Consider the following 20071-nt stretch of genomic DNA (forward strand, 5'->3'; position numbering starts at 1 on the left):
TATATTTTATTATCATTTATGACGTTCCGATTATTTATAATTTTATTTATCCCGATCGTGGCCGTCGTAGTTTTATGCAACGAGTTGCATTCGTTATTGTTTGTTGTTGTTTTTTTTTACAAAAGTAATATTGTTTTTAAGTTTTTTTCCTCTTCATTTATTTTACCACTTTTGAATTTAAAATTCTGTCATCACGCTTTCATTTTAAAAATACGTTGTTATTTTTTTCCCTTTATTTTTGCAGAACACTTCCGTATCTATTGACCATATGCTATTTTGTATGGTTGTTTCCCTAACACTACAAAAGAAACGTTAAATGCTTAGGTAGTTAGAATTGTTAGAATTATTTTTATCATGCACCCAAGGTGTTTCATGCTGCCAATAGATCGTTAACAAGTTGGTTTGAAAACGCATCCTACCCGTCCACAGTTCATCGCATGGACATCTGTTAAACAATTTCTCTCCAGTTGACCGAATTGAAATAATGAACATCGGCAGAAGTAATCCACATGGTAACCGTCTATTATTTGCTGGCTTCAATCAAGATCAAGGTAATTAATCGATTCGTTTGTTCTTCCAATTAAACAACTTTAAATTCCTACCCATTAATATGTTTCATTAATTTGTTTGATTCTACCTAATGTCCTTAAAAATTACCTGTAACTAGTAATTTTTTCAATATTAGTTGTATACTGTTTTTTATTGCCCTATTAATGTCAACATCAATATTGTTTCTAAAAAATCTTTAGGATCTTGAGTAACCAGTTTTGGTAAATTCTTACTTTTTAGATTTGTTCACAGTATATGACCTGGTGATTTTCTAATAGATAATAACTATAATCTGGTTTTTATTGTAAATCAATTAAACCTTAAAGTAGTTTTTTGTAATATTAAGTATTAAAGTTGGATATTTATAACTATTGCAAAGACATTTATAATACGTACTTACCCAAGGTAACCCCCAAAATATTTAAACATTATTATTTTGAAATAATATCTGAATAATATTTATAAATTATGTCTTTGAACTTAATTTTTATTATGGTAGTCACAGTAAACCAGATGTGACACACACTAAAAAGGTAGGTAGTTTTGACATTTAAAATTTTGTTACCTAGCCCAAATGATTACCCAGAAGTACCAAAACACTCACTCAGTTAATAGTAAAGTATATCATAGCATAATAATTAAATATTTTTAAATAATTTCACTAGATGTTTAAACCCCTAATAATTAAATGTATTTAACTTTACTTTTTTACAAATAAAAAAAAATTTTGTATTTTATTATTTTTGTTTCAGTTGATTGTGTGCACACTTAATATACATAACTACAGTAAAACTTGCTTAAGTCGCTCTCGCTTAAAAGGCTTTCCCGCATAACACTATATTTTGTTAATCCTTAGACATTTCCAATACTAATCGATGTAAAAACCACCTGTTAAGACGCTCGGATTTTCTCTATCTCATCAGATAAAACATTCTTTTGTTCAGCAGATTACAATAATTTTTATTTTATTTGTGAAAATAAAAATAGAAATTTTGTTCTTATAGTTTTATTTTATCACTATACCTATTTTATCATTACCTATTATAACAGTTTTACTATACTTTGTTGTATTATGAGATTTAAAAAGTAGCTTGCAACATCTATCAGAAATTCAAAAAATATTATTTTCAGTAGAAAATTTTGAAGAAATGTTGAATTATCTAAACAAAATAGAAAACGTACTTGCTGAAACGTATTGTCAGAATCATAAGCAAACCAAAATAGATCGTTTTTTTAACAAACAATAATAAAATATGTAATAATAATTTTTTTTTAATTAAATTTAGAAGTAAAAAATATATGTATGTATGTAATTATAATTAATGTATTAGTGTATTGCCCATTAAATTATAATTAATGTATTAGTGTGTTGCCCATTAAATTATATTCAATAATAAAATAATTAACTTCATAATTCAATCACTTTATTTTTTTTTTCATTCCCACATAAAACATTCTAGAAAGCTGGTCCCATTAAAGAGTGTCAAGCAAATTCTACTGTTGTTATTTTGATCACAACATGTTACTGTTAAATTAATTAACTTTTTTTTATTTTTATTAGATATGGCATGCACAAACCCGAATTTAAAATAATGCACTGGTACCCCAGTATTTTTAGGCTTTTTTCTTTAAAATTCAAGTTAATTATTATTAATAATTAGATTTTATTTACTAATAAATTAATACTGGCCTTTGGCTATAGGGCTTAAATTTTAGAACATTAATTTAATAATTTCAAGAGATGCCTCAGTCCCTTTGCACATGCCAAATAAATAGATGCATTTATTTAATAAAAAATATCTAATTATGATTTGTTTTTAGGATGTTTTGCTTGTGGTATGGACAAAGGTTTTAGAGTTTACAACTGTGACCCTCTAAAAGAAAAAGTACGCCAAGACTTCCCAGATGGAGGCCTTGCCTTTGTAGAAATGTTATTTCGGTGTAATTATTTAGCTATGGTTGGTGGAGGTACATCACCAAAATATCCGTCAAACAGAGGTACGACCTCAGTTGAACACAAAAATTAAACCCATCAACGTTTTCATTTGTGAGGTTGTTTTGCCCACAGTTGTTATCTGGGATGATCTGAAAAAAGATTCTGTGATTACTTTGGAGTTCAATACGCATGTTCTATGTGTGCGACTAAGAAGAGATCGAATAGTTGTTGTGCTTGAAGGTGTCATCAAAGTATACACGTTCACGCAGACTCCACAGCAGTTACATGTGTTTGAAACTCATGCTAATCCAAAAGGTAATATCATGATAACTCTCTTCATTGTCTACAAAAACTAATTGACAAATTAAATAATTCTATTTTTTAGGTTTGTGTATGCTATGCCCTAATAGCAACAATTCTTTATTAGCATTCCCTGGACGAAAAATGGGACATGTTCAATTGATAGATCTAGCTGATACAGATAAACCTCCTTTGGATATTGCTGCACATGAAACACTTTTAGGATGTATAGCTCTTAATTTACAGGGTACAAGACTGGCCACTGCATCTGAAAGAGTACTTATTAATTAAAAAATAAATATTTGTCAACAAAACTAATTAAAGCATATTAAAAACATTTTTAGGGAACTCTAATAAGAGTATTTGATACAAAGTCTGGAAATATGTTGTATGAATTTCGAAGAGGGACCAATACAGCTCAAATTTATTGGTATTTTATTTGTTTATTCATTTATTTTTATAATATTATTTTACTTATTTATTAATTTATTTACAACAATATTTTAGTATTAACTTCAACGCGGATTCAACTATGATGTGTGTGGCTAGTGATCATGGAACCATTCATATATTTGCATTAGAAGACCAAAGTTTAAATAAGCAATCAAGTTTAGCTTCTAATTTTTTACCAAAATACTTTAGTTCTAGTTGGAGTTTTTGCAAATTTCAAGTGCCTAATGGACCACAGTGTGTTTGTGCATTTGGATCAGAAAACAATTGCATCATAGGTAATAATTTAAATTTTAAATTTATAAGCATATTTTAATTTGTAAACTGTTAAAGTAATTTGTGCTGACGGAAATTACTACAAGTTTGTGTTCAATCAAAAGGGTGAATGCTGGAGAGATATTTGTGCTCAATTTCTAGAAATAACCAATGATAATAATATTATTAGTTGATATAATTTTTGTTTTCATCGTGTTATTACATTCAACTATTGTTAGGTTACATATTCCATATCATTTTATTTAATTTGATAGTTAATTTTGTTTAAACAAAAAATATTATAGATATAATTAATTGAAATTTATTTTTGTTATTTTTAATAAGATATATTTATTATAAATATTGTATAATTATATATTAATGTATAATGAAAATAAAAAAATAAAAGACATATTATTCTTCATCATTATAAATGTTTATATTTCCGTAATTTTATAAATTGTGCAAGGCTAAGGTGAACATGTATTTCATTATACATGGAATATAGAATATATCAATGATGAATTAATTGACAAATTTTTAAGTTATAAATTAGAATAATAAACTCTGATGAGCAGTATTCCTGTTTTGGATATGAATAAACGGATTTCACAACAATGAAAGTTGTTTCAATAAAGAAGATATTGTCATTAACGTTAGCTGTTGTAGCTAAAAGTGTTGAATTGTACATCTAAACTAGAAGGACAATTTTATATCTTGTTGCTATCTAGTTATATAATAATGATAAAAAATGACTGTATATAATGTGTATTATTTAATGCTTCAAACTATTTAAAAAGTAGGTTTGACCTTTTTTTACTATTGAAATGATCTTTGTAAGCTTTAATGAATTAGTAACATTAATTGAATAAATACAAAAAATACATGAACAACACGCATGTGTAATTGTTAATCAAAACTTTAGCTATTAAATATTTAATAATTAATTGTCTATATTAAATCAATTATACCTTTTCAATTGAATTAATGTTTGAAAAAAAAAAGATTGTTCAAGTATTAGCTATAGCTAATATTTATTTGCCTACAGATAAATAAAAAAATTAATTTAGTACCTACAATTTATAAATTGTTACTATAATATTATTGGATAAATTGTGATAGTATTATAAATATAAATTATTTAAAAAAATAAAATAATAAAATAATAGTTTCTGCAGAAATTAGTCCATATATCTAATGGTAAGAAAGAAGAACATATGTTTTTCAATTAAATTTAAGAAATTGGTAAAGTATTTTTAAGTCAACACTAAGATATTATGACATAATAAAATTTTTGAATTATGAATAAAGTTTGGGACTTTTTACACTAAAAATATTTAAAACATGTATTTAAATAATAAACTAGTTGATATCAATAATTTTTAAAAATGCATAAATTCATCAAATAGGTATAATTTATAACAAAAATTACTAATTTAAATTCATAATTTCATGAAACAAATAATCTAGAATCTTCATCCACTACAAAAAATAAAGTACGGAAATACAAGAAGTCCCAAATCTTATCTATAAACAATATTTACAAACTGAGTGAGAAATTTTCAATTTATCCATAAAATAAAATTTAAGCAAAATTGAAAGTTTTTATGAAGCTTAAACATTTTCTGATCAGATTTAGTTTCTATAAATGCATATGTGAAAGAAAATGAATCCATTCACTAAGTATTAAAACTTGTAATTGTTTTATTCCATGGTAACCAAACAAGGTAACATTAGTTACCCAGAAAGTTTGCTTAAAATATTTTATTTTCTAAAATTATATACATATTAATTAACATTGTATAAACATGATAATTGGTAATGTTGCAAATTATTGTTTGGTAAAACACTGATATAAAATAAGTTTTATTCCCTGGCAAATTAATTCAAATTTAAATAAATGTACCTTTGAGACAATATCTAAATACTTTATAGTTTGGCAAGTGTTTAAATTTTTCAAAAATACAAAACTGCTCAAATATTTAATTTAAGATGTATGTTAATCTTCCTGTATACAGAAATTGCAAAATTCTAATAATTACTAAAATAAATTACAGTAGATATAAAAAACAAAATTGAATATTGAAGAAACAATGGGTTTAAAGATATTTATAATTTTTTGCTTATTTTTTTCCTATAAAATAGTTGAGTATCCTGTGTGAAACATAAGTAAGTTAACTTGAGTAAAATCTAGTACTTTTTAATGTGGCTCAAAAATGTTATCAAAGTTAAGTATTCACCAAACTTAACTATACTTCTTTATATTGGAATACTATTAACACTTAAGTATAGTTATGTAAGGTATGTTTAGTATGTACTTAATGTAAATAATTAATAAAATATTTAAAACATACACATGAATAAATTTATTTGCTTAATATTTATAACTATATTTATTGAGCTTAACATATTATAAAAAGCAAATATTGGACTTCAAAATATATTTTCACCTAAATAATAGGTAACTATAATAGGGATTGTTGTAAATGCTTACCAGTAACATTACAAAAAACTTTAATATTACATAAAAGATTAAATACATAATACCTATATTTGAACAAAATAGAGAGCTTAATTATAAATGGTTGATTCTATTATTATCACATAATCTACAATGATTTGATCAACTTAATAGGATTGATATCATATTATTTATAATCAAAATAAATTATTAGTAATAGTATTTATAGTCACTTAATATATTATGAATTATAAATTAACTTAGGCTGAATTAAAAAAAAATATATATAGATGTATATGTTTTAAATTCAAGCACAATTAAAGCAAAATACAAAGATAAATCATACCTACATACAATGTTTTAACTATTTGAATATAATATGATAATATCCTTATATTTAAGATATTAAGATTAAAAACAAAATAATTTACAAATCAAAAAAATAAAATCAATAAATTTAACACCTTCAATGATGAGATTGCACATTTTTTTTTTTTTTTTTGATTGCACAAATTGTTGAATAATATTTTAAATCATCCTCATAAAAACAGCTACAAGTTTACATAAAACAAAAATTATTTATACTATCTTTGGAATTTGGACGGACAAAACATAGGATAAATTAAATTAAAATATTTAAAAAACAATTATTAATAAATTATAAACATAAATAAGTGTACTATTAAATACAAAACTGTGCATAAATAACTATTAAATATAAAAATAAATAGTAAACAATAATAAATATAGTAAATGCTAACTGAAAAATTTAAGAATTTAAATCATAAATGGCACAATGACTAGTTCACATTTTAAAATAAAATAATCTTATTAAAATATTGCAATTTTTTACAGTTAAAAACATAGAAAGACAGTGTTAGGATTTAATTTTTTAAATATAAAATTGTTAAAAATATTTCATCACAAAAAAAAATTAAGTAACAAGAATATAGTAATATATATATATAAATATACATCTTTAAAATTTAGTTTTTATAACTAATTACAATTATACTTTTTATACCCAAAACGTTAATTTAAGTTTATAACAAATAAATTGGAATCATATTTATAAGGGTATATTGAGATATTATAAAAAATAGGTAGATAATATCAACTCTTATCTATTATACAGTTTATAATTAAATATTGCACAGTAAACACTGTTTACTTGAGATAAATGAGAAATTATATTTTTATGAATGATAAATATGTACAATATTTAACATATGTAAATGATAATAATTATTACAAGCAAAAATATTATTTTATATGCAAAAAAAAAAATAAATAAACAAGTAAATAATAAACACATAAATATATTACAAATAAGATCATTCATCAATTTATGTTTGTACAGTTTATGAGAATAATTGGAGATATATTTTGGTCTCGATACAATACTAAAATTTACAATGAATTATATTACAATATTAGTACCAAACATTTTTATTAAATTTAAAAGTATAAGTATCTCAATTAGATTTGAATTGAAAAAAATTATAACTTAAACTATATTATATAATATGCAATATGAACCATCACTTTTTTCTTTTTTTAACTACTTATTGATCTACAACACAGAACTAACTAGTAATATCTTTACTGTGTATAACAGTGGGTTCATCTTTACAAAATGTACCTGATCTAGAACCTATAGTCGGATGTCCATTTGGCAACATTTTAGTTTTTGGAATAATAGTTTGTCTTTTTATTCCATTCATAATTTTTTCATTAGATGTTTTTTTAATACTTACATTATTCTGTATAGGTTTTCTATTAGTTTTGGGTGTTTGTTTAATTGCAATCGATGAAGAACGATTGTTAGAAGGTAGAGGATCTGTTTTTGCCAACATAGTCCTAGGTTTTGTTTTAGGAGTAGACAATGATAATTCAGATGATGTTTTAATTTTCAAACTACTATCCATTCGATTAGTAGACAATCTGGAACTTGCCATAGTGCTTCTAACATTAGGTGATGAAATTAGAGAAGTCGACGACGACATATTGCGACGACCACGAGGTAAATCTTTATGAACAGATAACACTTTTGGAGGTGTAGGTGTAGACAATTGTGGTTTTGGTTCCATGTACCGTGATTTTACCTGAAGTTTTTTATATTATTATAAAATGTTAAACAGATATAATTTAATAAAATACATAATACATAATTGAGAATTTTTTTTTTAATACCTCTGCAAATTTTCCTGGAGTTTTAACTTTTGTTAACGGAATACTTTCAATCGCAGTTTTTAGTTTAACTTTATTTTCCTGTGTTTTATTTAATGTTCTAGAATTATTTGTCATCTTTTTAATAGGACTTGATGTTATCAGAGTTCCATTTGCTGATAATTCTATTCCAGATATGCCCAACTCAGATGAGATTCTTTTAGCAAGAGCCTCAGACATACGATAATCATTTGGGAGACTACCCATTGCTTGTCTTTCTCTGCCATTTTTGAAGTCAGAAGCTAAACCTTTAACTATTAATTCCATAATAGCATTCACTAAAATGTCTCCTTGTGTATGCTACAAATTAATATTAAACAATATTATAAAATATATACTTTTTGAATTGATTAGTTATTAAAAAGTATAATAAAATAACCTAGACAATTTTTAATGAATGATAACTAATATTTGTAAGTATTATTATTAATTAGTATCTTCACTCTTTAACATAACAAGGTAGTAAATTTTTGAATAATTTAAATACTTGGTTTACCTTATATTTAAATATCAAAGATTAAAGCTACATTAATTATTTACTTTTGAACAAGAATAATTATTAACTTATTAATTTTAAGATCAATATAAAATATGACTTATCTCAATAAATTGTACATTTAATAACACCAACATGATAATAACAGAATTTTATAACAGATACACATATATCTACTCTGTCTCAAGTAAGAGTAACCTCAAGAGGTGACAATGGGCATGGCTAAAACATATTAAATAATTAGAATAATTTTATTATTATAATAGCCACCTAGCTTTCATATTATTAAGATTAAAACAATTTAATATTTATTTTTTTTTTCACTGTGATTGTCTGAAATCAAAACTAATTACAAAAGTCACCATATTTGATGGGTATAATTTGATAGAATCGGAAAAAAATATGTTGCTACCTGAGGTTACTCTTATTTGAGATAGATAAAGATAAAAATATGTATATATTACAAATTAGTTTACTATAAACAAAAGCACATAAAATGTTCAAAACTATTCTAATAAAACTATTGGCACCATTTACTGTATACATTTGGCTTAACTAAGTTAATTTTTAAAAATTATTTAACTAGTAATTTTACCCAAAAATTATTTGATGATGATTTGTTCAAGTGATCATAAGCTTGTCGTATTTGATTTCTATTTGCACAATTACAAGATGCTAACAAATGTGTAGCAAAGCTATCAGCAAATACGTTTTCACTTTCAAGCATTTGTTTAAAACTATCAAGAAATACAAAGTCAGATTATACAGTTCATAATTATTAACATAATTATACATTTATGATTTATTGTAGTTGACTTACTATTTTGAAGTTATGGTAGAATAAAAATGTTTTCCCAAATATTTTATTACATTATTTGAAAGGTCTGTAGTTAAATCTATAATTTCTTTAGTCCATTCATCATTTGGTAAAGATTTTTTTATCTTTTCACAGCCTTCTGTTACACTCAATACATCATTTAAATCCTATACATTAAACAAATGAATATAATACATATAAAATATAATTATTGTATATGGTCAGCAAAAACATGTAATTAATTAAAATGATTTTAATCAGCAATCGAGAATTACATTTCTGTTGACCAAACTATATTATATAAATATATTACATCAATGTGGGCAACTTTATGTCTGAAACATTTGACTTTTAAATCCTGTGGCAATGTAACAAAATGGTGTGTTGGCCAGACCACTGAAAAATTATCATTTATCCATACTATACAAGATAAATAAAGATCATCGAGTCCATAAGCAACACTTAACGTCAAGCACTCGAGAATACCAATAGTACAACGCTCACAAACCTAATAATATAAATTATAAATTAAAATTTTACACTAAAAACTAATAATTAGCATAATATTAACCTCTTTAAAAAAATGACAGTATTCGGCTGCTAAGTATAACATTATGTTATCTTTTAATCCTTCAAGACACAACATATCAGCTAATTTGGATAATTCAGCCACATTTTTTATCTCTGAGAAATCACACTCTCCACTATAGATATATCTTAATGTTAAATGGACGGTATTATAAGAAAAGCTAGAATTTAAAAAAAATAAATGAAATAACAAGAATAATATCCTTTAAAATCATAATAATAATTACCCTTTCAAATATAATACATTTCCAGCACTCTGTACCCATCCACCACTAAACATGGCAGCAAAATATTGACATCTTGAAGTTAACACACATTTATGGGCTTTAATTCGTCTCCCATTAACATCAATTGTTGTATCAGCGCCAATTTCTTCTATAAACATGCGAAGTAAATCTTGTCCAAGACCAGTTTTAATTTCTTCTCTACTGTCAAGGGCATGAGGTGGTTTAGATTGTAATATACGTTCAACTTCAATACTTTTTAAATATGGAAACATTCGTTTTAAACATCTACCTAACTCTGTGTTTTTTAAATCTCGTCTCAAAGATTCAGATTTAGACTCACTCTTATTTAAATTATTCATAATTTCTTGAGAAGGTGTTTTATCCATATCAGATAGCCGAACAAAAGAATCAACTAGACCAATTCCACTATCTTTTGCACCATTTACAGTAATTGTTACATTACATTCTAAAGTATCAAATGAATCTGAAGGTTTACTGAAGTCATTTGATGCTGTTTCTATATGACTCTGAGTCATCCTGGCATCTAAATCACTTTCTTTGGATAAATTTACACTATGAGTTCTATGATGAGTTTTATGAACAACTGTACTGTCAACATTCCAAGAATTTCTTTGAGATTTAAGTCTAGAGCTCTGAGGTAATGATCTTCGTTTGACTGGGGCAGGTGAATCATTTTCAATGAACATGAATACACTTTGTTTCTTACATGATTCAGATATGTCAGCAGAAGAATTTTCAACAGTTGATGTCATTCGACTTGGAGGAGGAGTTACTGTGTTTTCACTATCATTAGTTTTGGCACAAGCCTCTTCACTATGCATACGAACAAACCGATCTGCAAGTGTTTGAGGTTTACGAAGTTTAATACCTTTAGATGATGATTCGCTGGATTCAGAATCGTCGTTAAAATCAATAAACATAGAGAATATTTTTTCTTTGCTATTAGCAATTGTACTAGAATCTAAAGACTTTGTGAGATTTTCAAAACGTTTAGGTTTATTTTTTGGTTTACCTTGATTAAAATCAATGAAAAATGAGCTTGAGTTTTTTCGTTCACTATTTTCTTCCGTAACAGATGATTTTTCTACATCAAAGTCGGGAATATAAGCATTAGCTGATATAACAGGTGAACATTCCATATACTTTCTAGATAAACGTGGACTTCTATTATCTTTTATTGGTGTTGCTTCTAAAGGTACAAATTCTAACTTATTAGAAACTATTGGCCTTTCTTCCAGACCAAACACCTCATCTTCATTTAAAGAATCAGGAGAATTAATTCCTTTAGTATTTTCTAAAATATCAAGATGTAAACTAAGAGTACTATCAGACTCACCAGAACTTTTCAACTTTTCTATATGCTGGTTAGATGAAATGTTTGGACTACTGTTATCTTCAGAAATAAATTTGAATATAGTATTATCATTAACTGTACACAATGCACCAGGTATAGCATCATTACATTGTTTTATATTAGTACAAATAATACTTTCAGTTGATGTTACAATACTATCAATATTATTTGAAGAACTAACTACATCATTTTTTATTTTTTTCTCAGCTTTAAAATCAATTTGACTACAGGACTCATTATTTCCACAGTTTTCTTTCTTAATTGTATCAATATAAAAATTAGATATATTAATCTCTTTTTTATCATTATTTAAAGTTGTCGAAACATTTTCTTCTTCATTCACATTATTTGACTGTGGTAATAAAGTAATTGTATCAAATTGAGATAATGTATGAGTTGATGGTAATATATCTAGATCAATGTCATTATTATTTATATATATTTTACTGCTTGATAAAGGTGAATTAGATGAACTACTCAGCTGTTCTGTATAAAAAGGAGATCTACTAATATTATTAACAACAGTAAATGTTTTGTAATCATTTGAAGTTTCAGGTTCGAGAGATTCACTATTTACGACTAAATCTTTTTGAAATGTATTCTCATTATCAATTATTATATTTTCATTTATTACAGTGAATGTCTGAAAATTAATTGATTCGTTTTTTAATGGATCTTGATTACTTTTATTTACACTATCTTCAAAATGATTAGATTTAGAAAAAATGTTTCCAGTTTCATTACTTTTTTTAATTACAGTAAAAGTTTCAAAACTATTAGGCAATATAATATCTAAATCATCATCAGTTTCTTGAATTGTTTTATTTTTTTTATCATTGAGTAAAATATTTTCATCATTTAAACTCTTACTATCAACCCTTGATGAATCAGAATTATAGGCTTCGGTATTATTCTTTACAATTCCAATAGTTGGTTGATTTGTTTTATTATTTGGACTATGAATTGATGAATTTAATGTATTGATGCATCCAATCGCAAATTCTTGATTTGAAAAACTATTTATGTCATCATTCGGTTTTTTTATAAGATCATTTTGTAAATCACGACTAAGATTGTTTACTATTCGAACTTTGTTGCTAATATCTGATCCATCAATTTTAAAATTTAGTGCAGAATTTTCATCAATAAAACTGTCTTTATTAGCTAACACAGTTGACTCTTGATGAGAGCTACTTGATTGAGACTTAACTTGATGAGATTCGACTGAATTATTTGATTTAATATCCATGCTGTTAAATGAAGAATTACTAATATTCACTTGGTTTAAAATGACTGATTCTATGTCATCATATGCACACTGTTCAAAATCACTGAACTCACTTGACGAAAGATCATCATACTGTGCTAGTGAATAATATAATGGATTTATATCACATGATATCTTTTTAAGCTCATATAAATCAATGGATGGACGTTTTTTTATTTTTGGATGATCAACATTAATTGATTTAATCAATTTTTTTTCAAATACAGTAACATTGTTCTCAGAATAAACACACCTACAAAATAAATAATTAAATACAAAATTATTTAGTTTTGAATAAATATATAGGTAGTATAAATATTTAGTTTAAAAACAAATGATAACCATGAAAAGAAAATTGTATGTAAACAATGTAATTCTTTAAAAGGTCTGATTTGCTTACCTATTGTCCTCAACCATAAGTAATTAATAATTATTATTGTATTCAGAAAATAGTAGTATACAAGATGATGACTATCCAATTTTATATATATACATGTTTATTCATTTTTAAATAGGTCCCCATTTTTAAAAGCTTTAAGAAAATAATTGTATTTATAATAAAAATACATAAAGTTACTTGATTATTTACCAAACCTGTTTTAGTAGTTTTGATAAAATTTAACTTTACAAAGTTAAATTGAACATTTCTACATATGAAAAATTATAATTAAATTAATTGTAAAGTCTATCAACATGACTTATATTTATGTTAGTAATAACTAGATAATCAGTAAAACCATAGTTACTTTAAAGGAAATCCAAGGCATCATACATCAAATTCCATTTTTAATTTTGAATGAGTGAAATAATAAAATGAGTTGATTTTTATGAGCAAGAACAATTTATTATTTAAAGGTATACAAAATCATGCAAAGGGGTACATGCGATATTTTCACAAAGGTAATATTTATACAGCCTATATCTTACCTAAGTATTTAAAATAGGTGTTTAACAATCTATATAAATATCGCTTGCACCCTTTTGAGATGAGATTAATTCTTGATTTTAGGTAGAATTCTGAAATAATTGATTATGAATCAATAATATAACTTTCAATTTAAAAATTTAATAAATATTTTCTTAAACATTATTTTATATCTGAATTAAATTAATTTAACTTGTTAAATTTTAACAATACCTAATTGTTTTTTATTCAAATTTAGATACACTTTTATTTTCCAAAATATTTAGATTATACATAAATATTTAATAATAAACACACATATAAATGTATATATATATATATAACTATTAAGAATTCTAATTAATATAAACTGTTTATTTTATTATTTTTTATGGATTCTTTTGAGAACTTTTCAAAAGCTCAAACTTTAAATAATTATAAAAATTTGAAATTTTTAGCAGATTAATTTTTTTTTTTTTTATCAAGTGTAGACACAATTTTATTACTATTTAAAATTTTTAATGGTTAATTTTTTTTTAAATTTAACAAAGTTAAAGGTTTGAATAATAATTTAAACTTTAGTTAAGCAATACTAAATATGTTCAAATTCATGAAATTTTAAGTTTCCCTATTTAAATAAATATCAATTTATCAGAAAATGTACTGTATTTGAATCTTAAATAAAGTTTATTTAAAGAAGTTTTATAAAGGATATTATCATCTGTAATGTATACATTAAGTAGAAACAGATCTTCTGATTAATTTCTTTGATAAGAAATTAAAAACATTAATAATATTTATTCATTAGTCTATTTATACAAACTTGAAATATTAATAAATTATTTTATGATGGAAAAATTTCAATAATTTAAAAATAAAATAAATTTTAAGTTATTTAAATAAAATTTATTTTAATTGAGACATAAATAATTTAGAAAAAATCTAATCTGTCATATTTCCCAAATTATGTCTAATCACAGGCAAAATGCATTACTACACCTTTAATGTGTTTATACAAGTGAAACATTATTTCATAATAACCTACAAAATTGCATATTTTGATAAACTTAATCACATTATTTAAATTATCTACACTATTTAAGTCATATTTAAATCTAAGTGTTGGAATTTTAATAGAATAATATCCAAAATATTTTTATTATTCAAACAGTGAAATTTGGTATTTTAAAAGAATAAATAAAATTAATTTATTAATTTTTATTTTCTAAAAACAATAAAATAATGATTTAATAAAATAAAAATAAGATAAAAATGTATCATTAAATGTTTATTACTTACGACTAGCTTAGTTGCCTACCATATTTTAGTAATATATCACATATTATTATCATTACCTTCAGATAGAACTTTGAAAATGCTAATTTCTGGAGTATAAAACAAACATTTTTGGAAGAGAGAGTGATGATTAAATAAAACGTGAACATCCGAATAAAAAGAAAAAATGACAAGAAATCAACAGGTGTATGTTAATTGTTTCTAATGAAACTACAACTATGTGCTTCAGTGAAGATGAGCCAAGTGAAAGTTAAGTTTTATCTTAGTCACCATGACAACTTACATATAATAAATGATAACACAACTACATTGCAGTTACCTACATTTGTTAATTATTTTAAATAACAATTTATACTTTCAATAGTAGAACTATTTATTTATTATATGTTATAATGAATAACTTAAGTTTGATGGTTTTAAAAAAACAAAGCAATTCAATTACTAATAATTTATAGCATCAAATTTACTAATCTATGTTATGCTGTAAAAATTTATCACTTACTTGATAAAATCTGAAATACGCTCTAATAAATAAATTGGCAAACTAGCAACATCAACTTTTTTAATAACCTCATGATAAAATTGTGGACAGCGGCAGCGTAATATGCAAGTATGTGCACTAATAATAATTCCCTTTGATTTAATACAAAAATCAAAATCGTTCTTATCCGATAATAATCTGTAATAAAATTTTACTTGTCAGATTTTTAAATGGTGTTAGTAATAAATGTCCATTATCATAAAAATATTTACGTATTACTCACGAAAGAATATCTTGATGAAGCTTGTAGTGATCTGCTTTCCTCTGTATCAAGCTTATCCTTTCAAACCACCCATTTATAGATTGATCAATATCCATCAGTCATCATAAACTGGACGAAAATTAAAAACATTGATTACACTGGCAAGTGTAAGAATTGTAATAACATTCATCACTTACACAATACATTGATGGATATCTGGAAGCTAAAAATATCCAGTGAAATGTGTACACAACCAAAGACAACATAGCAGCAAAGTTCACATTGTTTTGTTGTTTATTTTTTTTTTATTTTCTTTTAATAAGTACGGCCAAACGATACAATCGAATACGCGATTTGAATTTTGAATTTGAAAGGCGCACCAAAATAAATTTTATTATTATTTATTATTATTACTACTATTTGTGCCACCTCCACATCATAATATTTGAGGTAAATAGTACATTAGTAACTACTATCGCACTATCGGTCGTCCCACAGTGTAAAAAATAATAACAAATGTTTTTTTTTTTTTTTTGTCCCCAGCTATTCAGCGTAACGCGAATTCTTTAAACAGCCAAATCGCACGAGACTCCCCGCAAAAGCCAATCCGACGATTGCCATCGCCAATGTATCATATTATTAAAAAATACGATGACGTGCATACAATTAATACGAAGGCACACACTACGGAATACACTACGATGTAGTACAGACTATAGATCAATACGTTATCACAGTTGCCTAACGGGGAAGTCCATTCCGTATCGTCTGCCGTTATAACCTGCTGGCTGCTGTGAATAATAATATTATAATAGTTTATTCTTTATCAGTGAAACAATAACAATACACTGGTGGCAGCGATGTCCACAGGTGGCGCTAGCCAAACGTACACTGCCCACATCGTGATAACAATTTAAACAATATATTAATATATTATATAGAATTTACATCATTGCTGATTAATCACGATCCATAAATACCACACATTCAGTGGACAGTGGCGACTGGCGATCCGAAAGTAGTATAGTGTATAGGTATTGTATTTACGCAATAGTTTTAGATTCAAATTTAGATGGTTATTGACTACATAAAAAATACTAAATACTTACTTTAAATAGGTATCTATCTATTACGTAGAAAGTATAATAATTTTTACCATAATACGAGTAAATTTGGAAACAGTGGAGGTAGACCAGTGGAGGACAGACAATCGGATTTTTGAGGTTTGATATTAGGATTGGTGGTGATAAATACTTAAATATGAAATTGCGTCATTTAAATTTTAAGTTCAGCCCGTCACTGTATACTCTAATAGTTAATACACAACAAACTTGGTACCTACTTAACACAACATAATATTGTCTAAATATCTAATATCTATACATTATGTATCGTATGTGTTAGCTGTTGCTTGAAGTTAGTGTTATTATAATTTATAATATATTATTAATTTATTCGGAAATCGTGACTCACGCTACAAATTGCAAGTTTTAACCATGTTATATACTATACGTCTATACACCTATCTAAAATGATAAATTATAATTTGTGTTATGTCCCCTTCCTTCAAGGTTAGGCTTGGTATCTCTTATAATAATTCGAGTTTAAGACAACAAACATAGGTATTTAAGATTTAACGATATACTAAACACTCGATGATCACATTTATTTAATATAGTGTATTGTTTACATAGGTACCAACGACCTACCTAAAACTAATTACAGTTTTAAATTCAGTACCAAACCTACTCCAGCTTCAATTTTTAGTATAGGTGTTACCTTCAAATTAGGTAATATCTATATACTATACATATTTCAATATTTGTATAGGCGTATAACGAAGAGAAATTTCGGCGATGATCATACCTATAGATATCATTATTTGCTTATGAACAATATATTATATGTACCTACTTTCAACTTAACAACTCTACTAAATTCTTTAATAATGATATAAGTAGTTAGATAATTTTATCATGATTTATATTATTTTTCTATACTACTACTACGTAATAATGTTTTATTTATTGTATCATTTCAAAATGACTACGTGTATTTTATTATTATATACCTATAATCTATATATATATATATATTTATAAATGTGTTAATTTTGTATTCTATACCTACAGTTTTATCTTCATTTCTATAGAATCTGTAAGTTGCAATAGAATTAAATTTATTAAATGTATAAATGTAATAATAGTTAAATATTCCTAATAAGCTTAGGTATAAATGTATAATTTATATTTTATAAAAAGATGATTACAATTAATTTTATATAGATACAGTTACATGAGGTATATTTTAATTTTTATAATTGATATTTAATTGTATACTTAAGAACTAATATACTATAAAAATATACAATATATTATAAAGTATAAACAATTATAATAGTATATGTTTATATGTTAATTATTATAATATATCTATAAATATATAATATATTAACACATTGTTAAATACTGACTATACTATAGTCCCTATTACAAATCTACAAATCGAATGTGACAAATAACTTATATTAGTTATATAAATATGTTTTTCAATTTATGATGGGATCTAAATTATATTTATTAATAATTACATAATAATGTACTGTAATAAAAAAATATAAGCATATTTGATTATTAATTTTTAAGAAAACTTAAAAATTAATATCCTAAAACGTAAATACATCTTTTGATAAAAGTAGTGTTTATGCATTTAGAAAAATCATCTTTTACTTATTTATGAAGTATTGTAGCCATATAAGCAGTGCTTGATTTGGAAAAATAATAGAAGAGGGACTCATCGGATGTTTGATAAACAAGCGTTCCACACAAAATTAACCGTAACATTACCATGGGGGCAAATAGAAGGGGTACGCTAAAAAAAATTAAAAAAGAAATGGGACTCCGTCCCCCCACGCCCCCCCCCCAAATCAAGCACTGCATATAAGTATGTAAGTAAAACAATGGAAAATTTATTTTTAAAATAAAATTCAATTATAACCATAATTTTAAATGATTAAAAAAATTAAACAATTTCTACAAATAATTTACAATAATATCTACCATCTTTAGGCAACAGCTTATGGTGATCGTAGAGAGTTACAGGTTACAATTACAATATATTAATTTCAGGGACGACGTAAGGGGTGGGTGAGATGGTGCTCCAGCCTTCTTAACATAAATGGAAGCCTCATTTTCAGCCTCCCCCCCCCACAGAAAAAAAAAATACTGTACTATATTTAAGTCATAGAGTAATATATAATATATGTAGATTTATTTATCTAATTTAGATTTATTGATGATAAAATATAATATGATAACTTATAGGTAGTATTCCATAATACTATTACTCAAAATCCAGCCCATGTACAAAATGGTCCTATCCCTACTTCACACCCTTAAAAAAAAATTCTAGCACCATCCCTGATTAATTTGTAACAATTAAAAATAATAATAATATAATTTATGAATATGTATAAACAAAATTAATTAATTTAGGTTGCTTGGTACATAATAATATAATATGACTGTCTGAACTCTGAACATAAAATATATTTTATTTAAATTATTAAACATTAGAAAAATAATAAAATATAAAACAGTAACTAGAATATTAGACAGATTATATTTCTATAAACTTCATAGACATAATATTATAGTCAATATTATAAACTATTAAAAAGACTAGTTTTGCTTAATAGAATTTTAAATACTACTCAAATATTTTATTCCCAAAATATTTTAAATAATATGTAGGTACCAACTAATTTCTGTTTTGAACTAAACACATGCAACATAAATAGCTCATTAGAACGAATAGTATCCTAACACTTAACACTATTAAACATTTTAAAATAAATCACACGTGGCCAATATAAACTATTTGATCGCTGGCTTTTTACCAGTTGGCAATTGATATTATAACATTATTGATTATAAATACAATTCTACAACTTATTAGGAAATCTTTTATTGATGATTTTAACTAAGTAATTACTACTTATTTAATTTAATTTACTCACAAACGATAATTGTATTATAAATCTTGTAAATTAAATAACCAAAAAATAGTAGGTACCTTTATATATTTATACCTATAATTTCTATAAATAATACAAAAGAACCAAGTTATTTGAGTAATTACGTAAATTTATCATGCTTAAAGAATGTTACTAAAAATAT

The 20071-nt window shown here is 24.9% G+C and overlaps 2 protein-coding genes across 2 annotated transcripts; one reads left to right on the forward strand and one right to left on the reverse strand.

Annotated features, from left to right (window-relative positions):
- The first annotated feature begins 32 nt into the window (after positions 1-32).
- On the forward strand, positions 33-3767 carry LOC112598121 (WD repeat domain phosphoinositide-interacting protein 3). The gene is made up of 7 exons (XM_025344477.1): positions 33-551; positions 2371-2547; positions 2618-2800; positions 2871-3061; positions 3130-3215; positions 3293-3513; positions 3569-3767. Exons 1-7 carry the CDS (start codon positions 485-487, stop codon positions 3682-3684), a joined length of 1041 nt encoding a protein of 346 aa, XP_025200262.1. The 5' UTR covers positions 33-484; the 3' UTR covers positions 3685-3767.
- Positions 3768-7451: 3684 nt separating this feature from the next.
- On the reverse strand, positions 7452-16694 carry LOC112598110. The gene is made up of 10 exons (XM_025344464.1): positions 16091-16694; positions 15915-16022; positions 15653-15829; positions 10309-13203; positions 10065-10242; positions 9807-10001; positions 9497-9660; positions 9272-9413; positions 8145-8480; positions 7452-8056 (listed from the first exon to the last, which is right to left on the reverse strand). Exons 2-10 carry the CDS (start codon positions 16007-16009, stop codon positions 7538-7540), a joined length of 4701 nt encoding a protein of 1566 aa, XP_025200249.1. The 5' UTR covers positions 16010-16022; positions 16091-16694; the 3' UTR covers positions 7452-7537.
- Between the last annotated feature and the right edge of the window lie 3377 nt (positions 16695-20071).

Source organism: Melanaphis sacchari, unplaced genomic scaffold (genome assembly GCF_002803265.2).
Source record: "Melanaphis sacchari strain LSU unplaced genomic scaffold, SCAv2.0 Contig45_pilon_pilon, whole genome shotgun sequence".
NCBI lineage: Eukaryota > Metazoa > Arthropoda > Insecta > Hemiptera > Aphididae > Melanaphis > Melanaphis sacchari.

Coding starts and splice junctions, on each gene's coding strand:
- LOC112598110 (XM_025344464.1), bottom strand. CDS start 16,009: ATGGATATTGATCAATCTATAAATGGGTGGTTTGAAAGGATAAGCTTG. Junction 13,204..15,652: donor CGTATTTCAGATTTTATCAA/GTAAGTGATAAA, acceptor TTTATTTTGTAG/GTGTGTTTATTCTGAGAACA. Junction 9,414..9,496: donor TCTACCATAACTTCAAAATA/GTAAGTCAACTA, acceptor ATTTCTTGATAG/TTTTAAACAAATGCTTGAAA.
- LOC112598121 (XM_025344477.1), top strand. CDS start 485: ATGAACATCGGCAGAAGTAATCCACATGGTAACCGTCTATTATTTGCT. Junction 552..2,370: donor TGGCTTCAATCAAGATCAAG/GTAATTAATCGA, acceptor ATTTGTTTTTAG/GATGTTTTGCTTGTGGTATG. Junction 3,514..3,568: donor AGAAAACAATTGCATCATAG/GTAATAATTTAA, acceptor AAACTGTTAAAG/TAATTTGTGCTGACGGAAAT.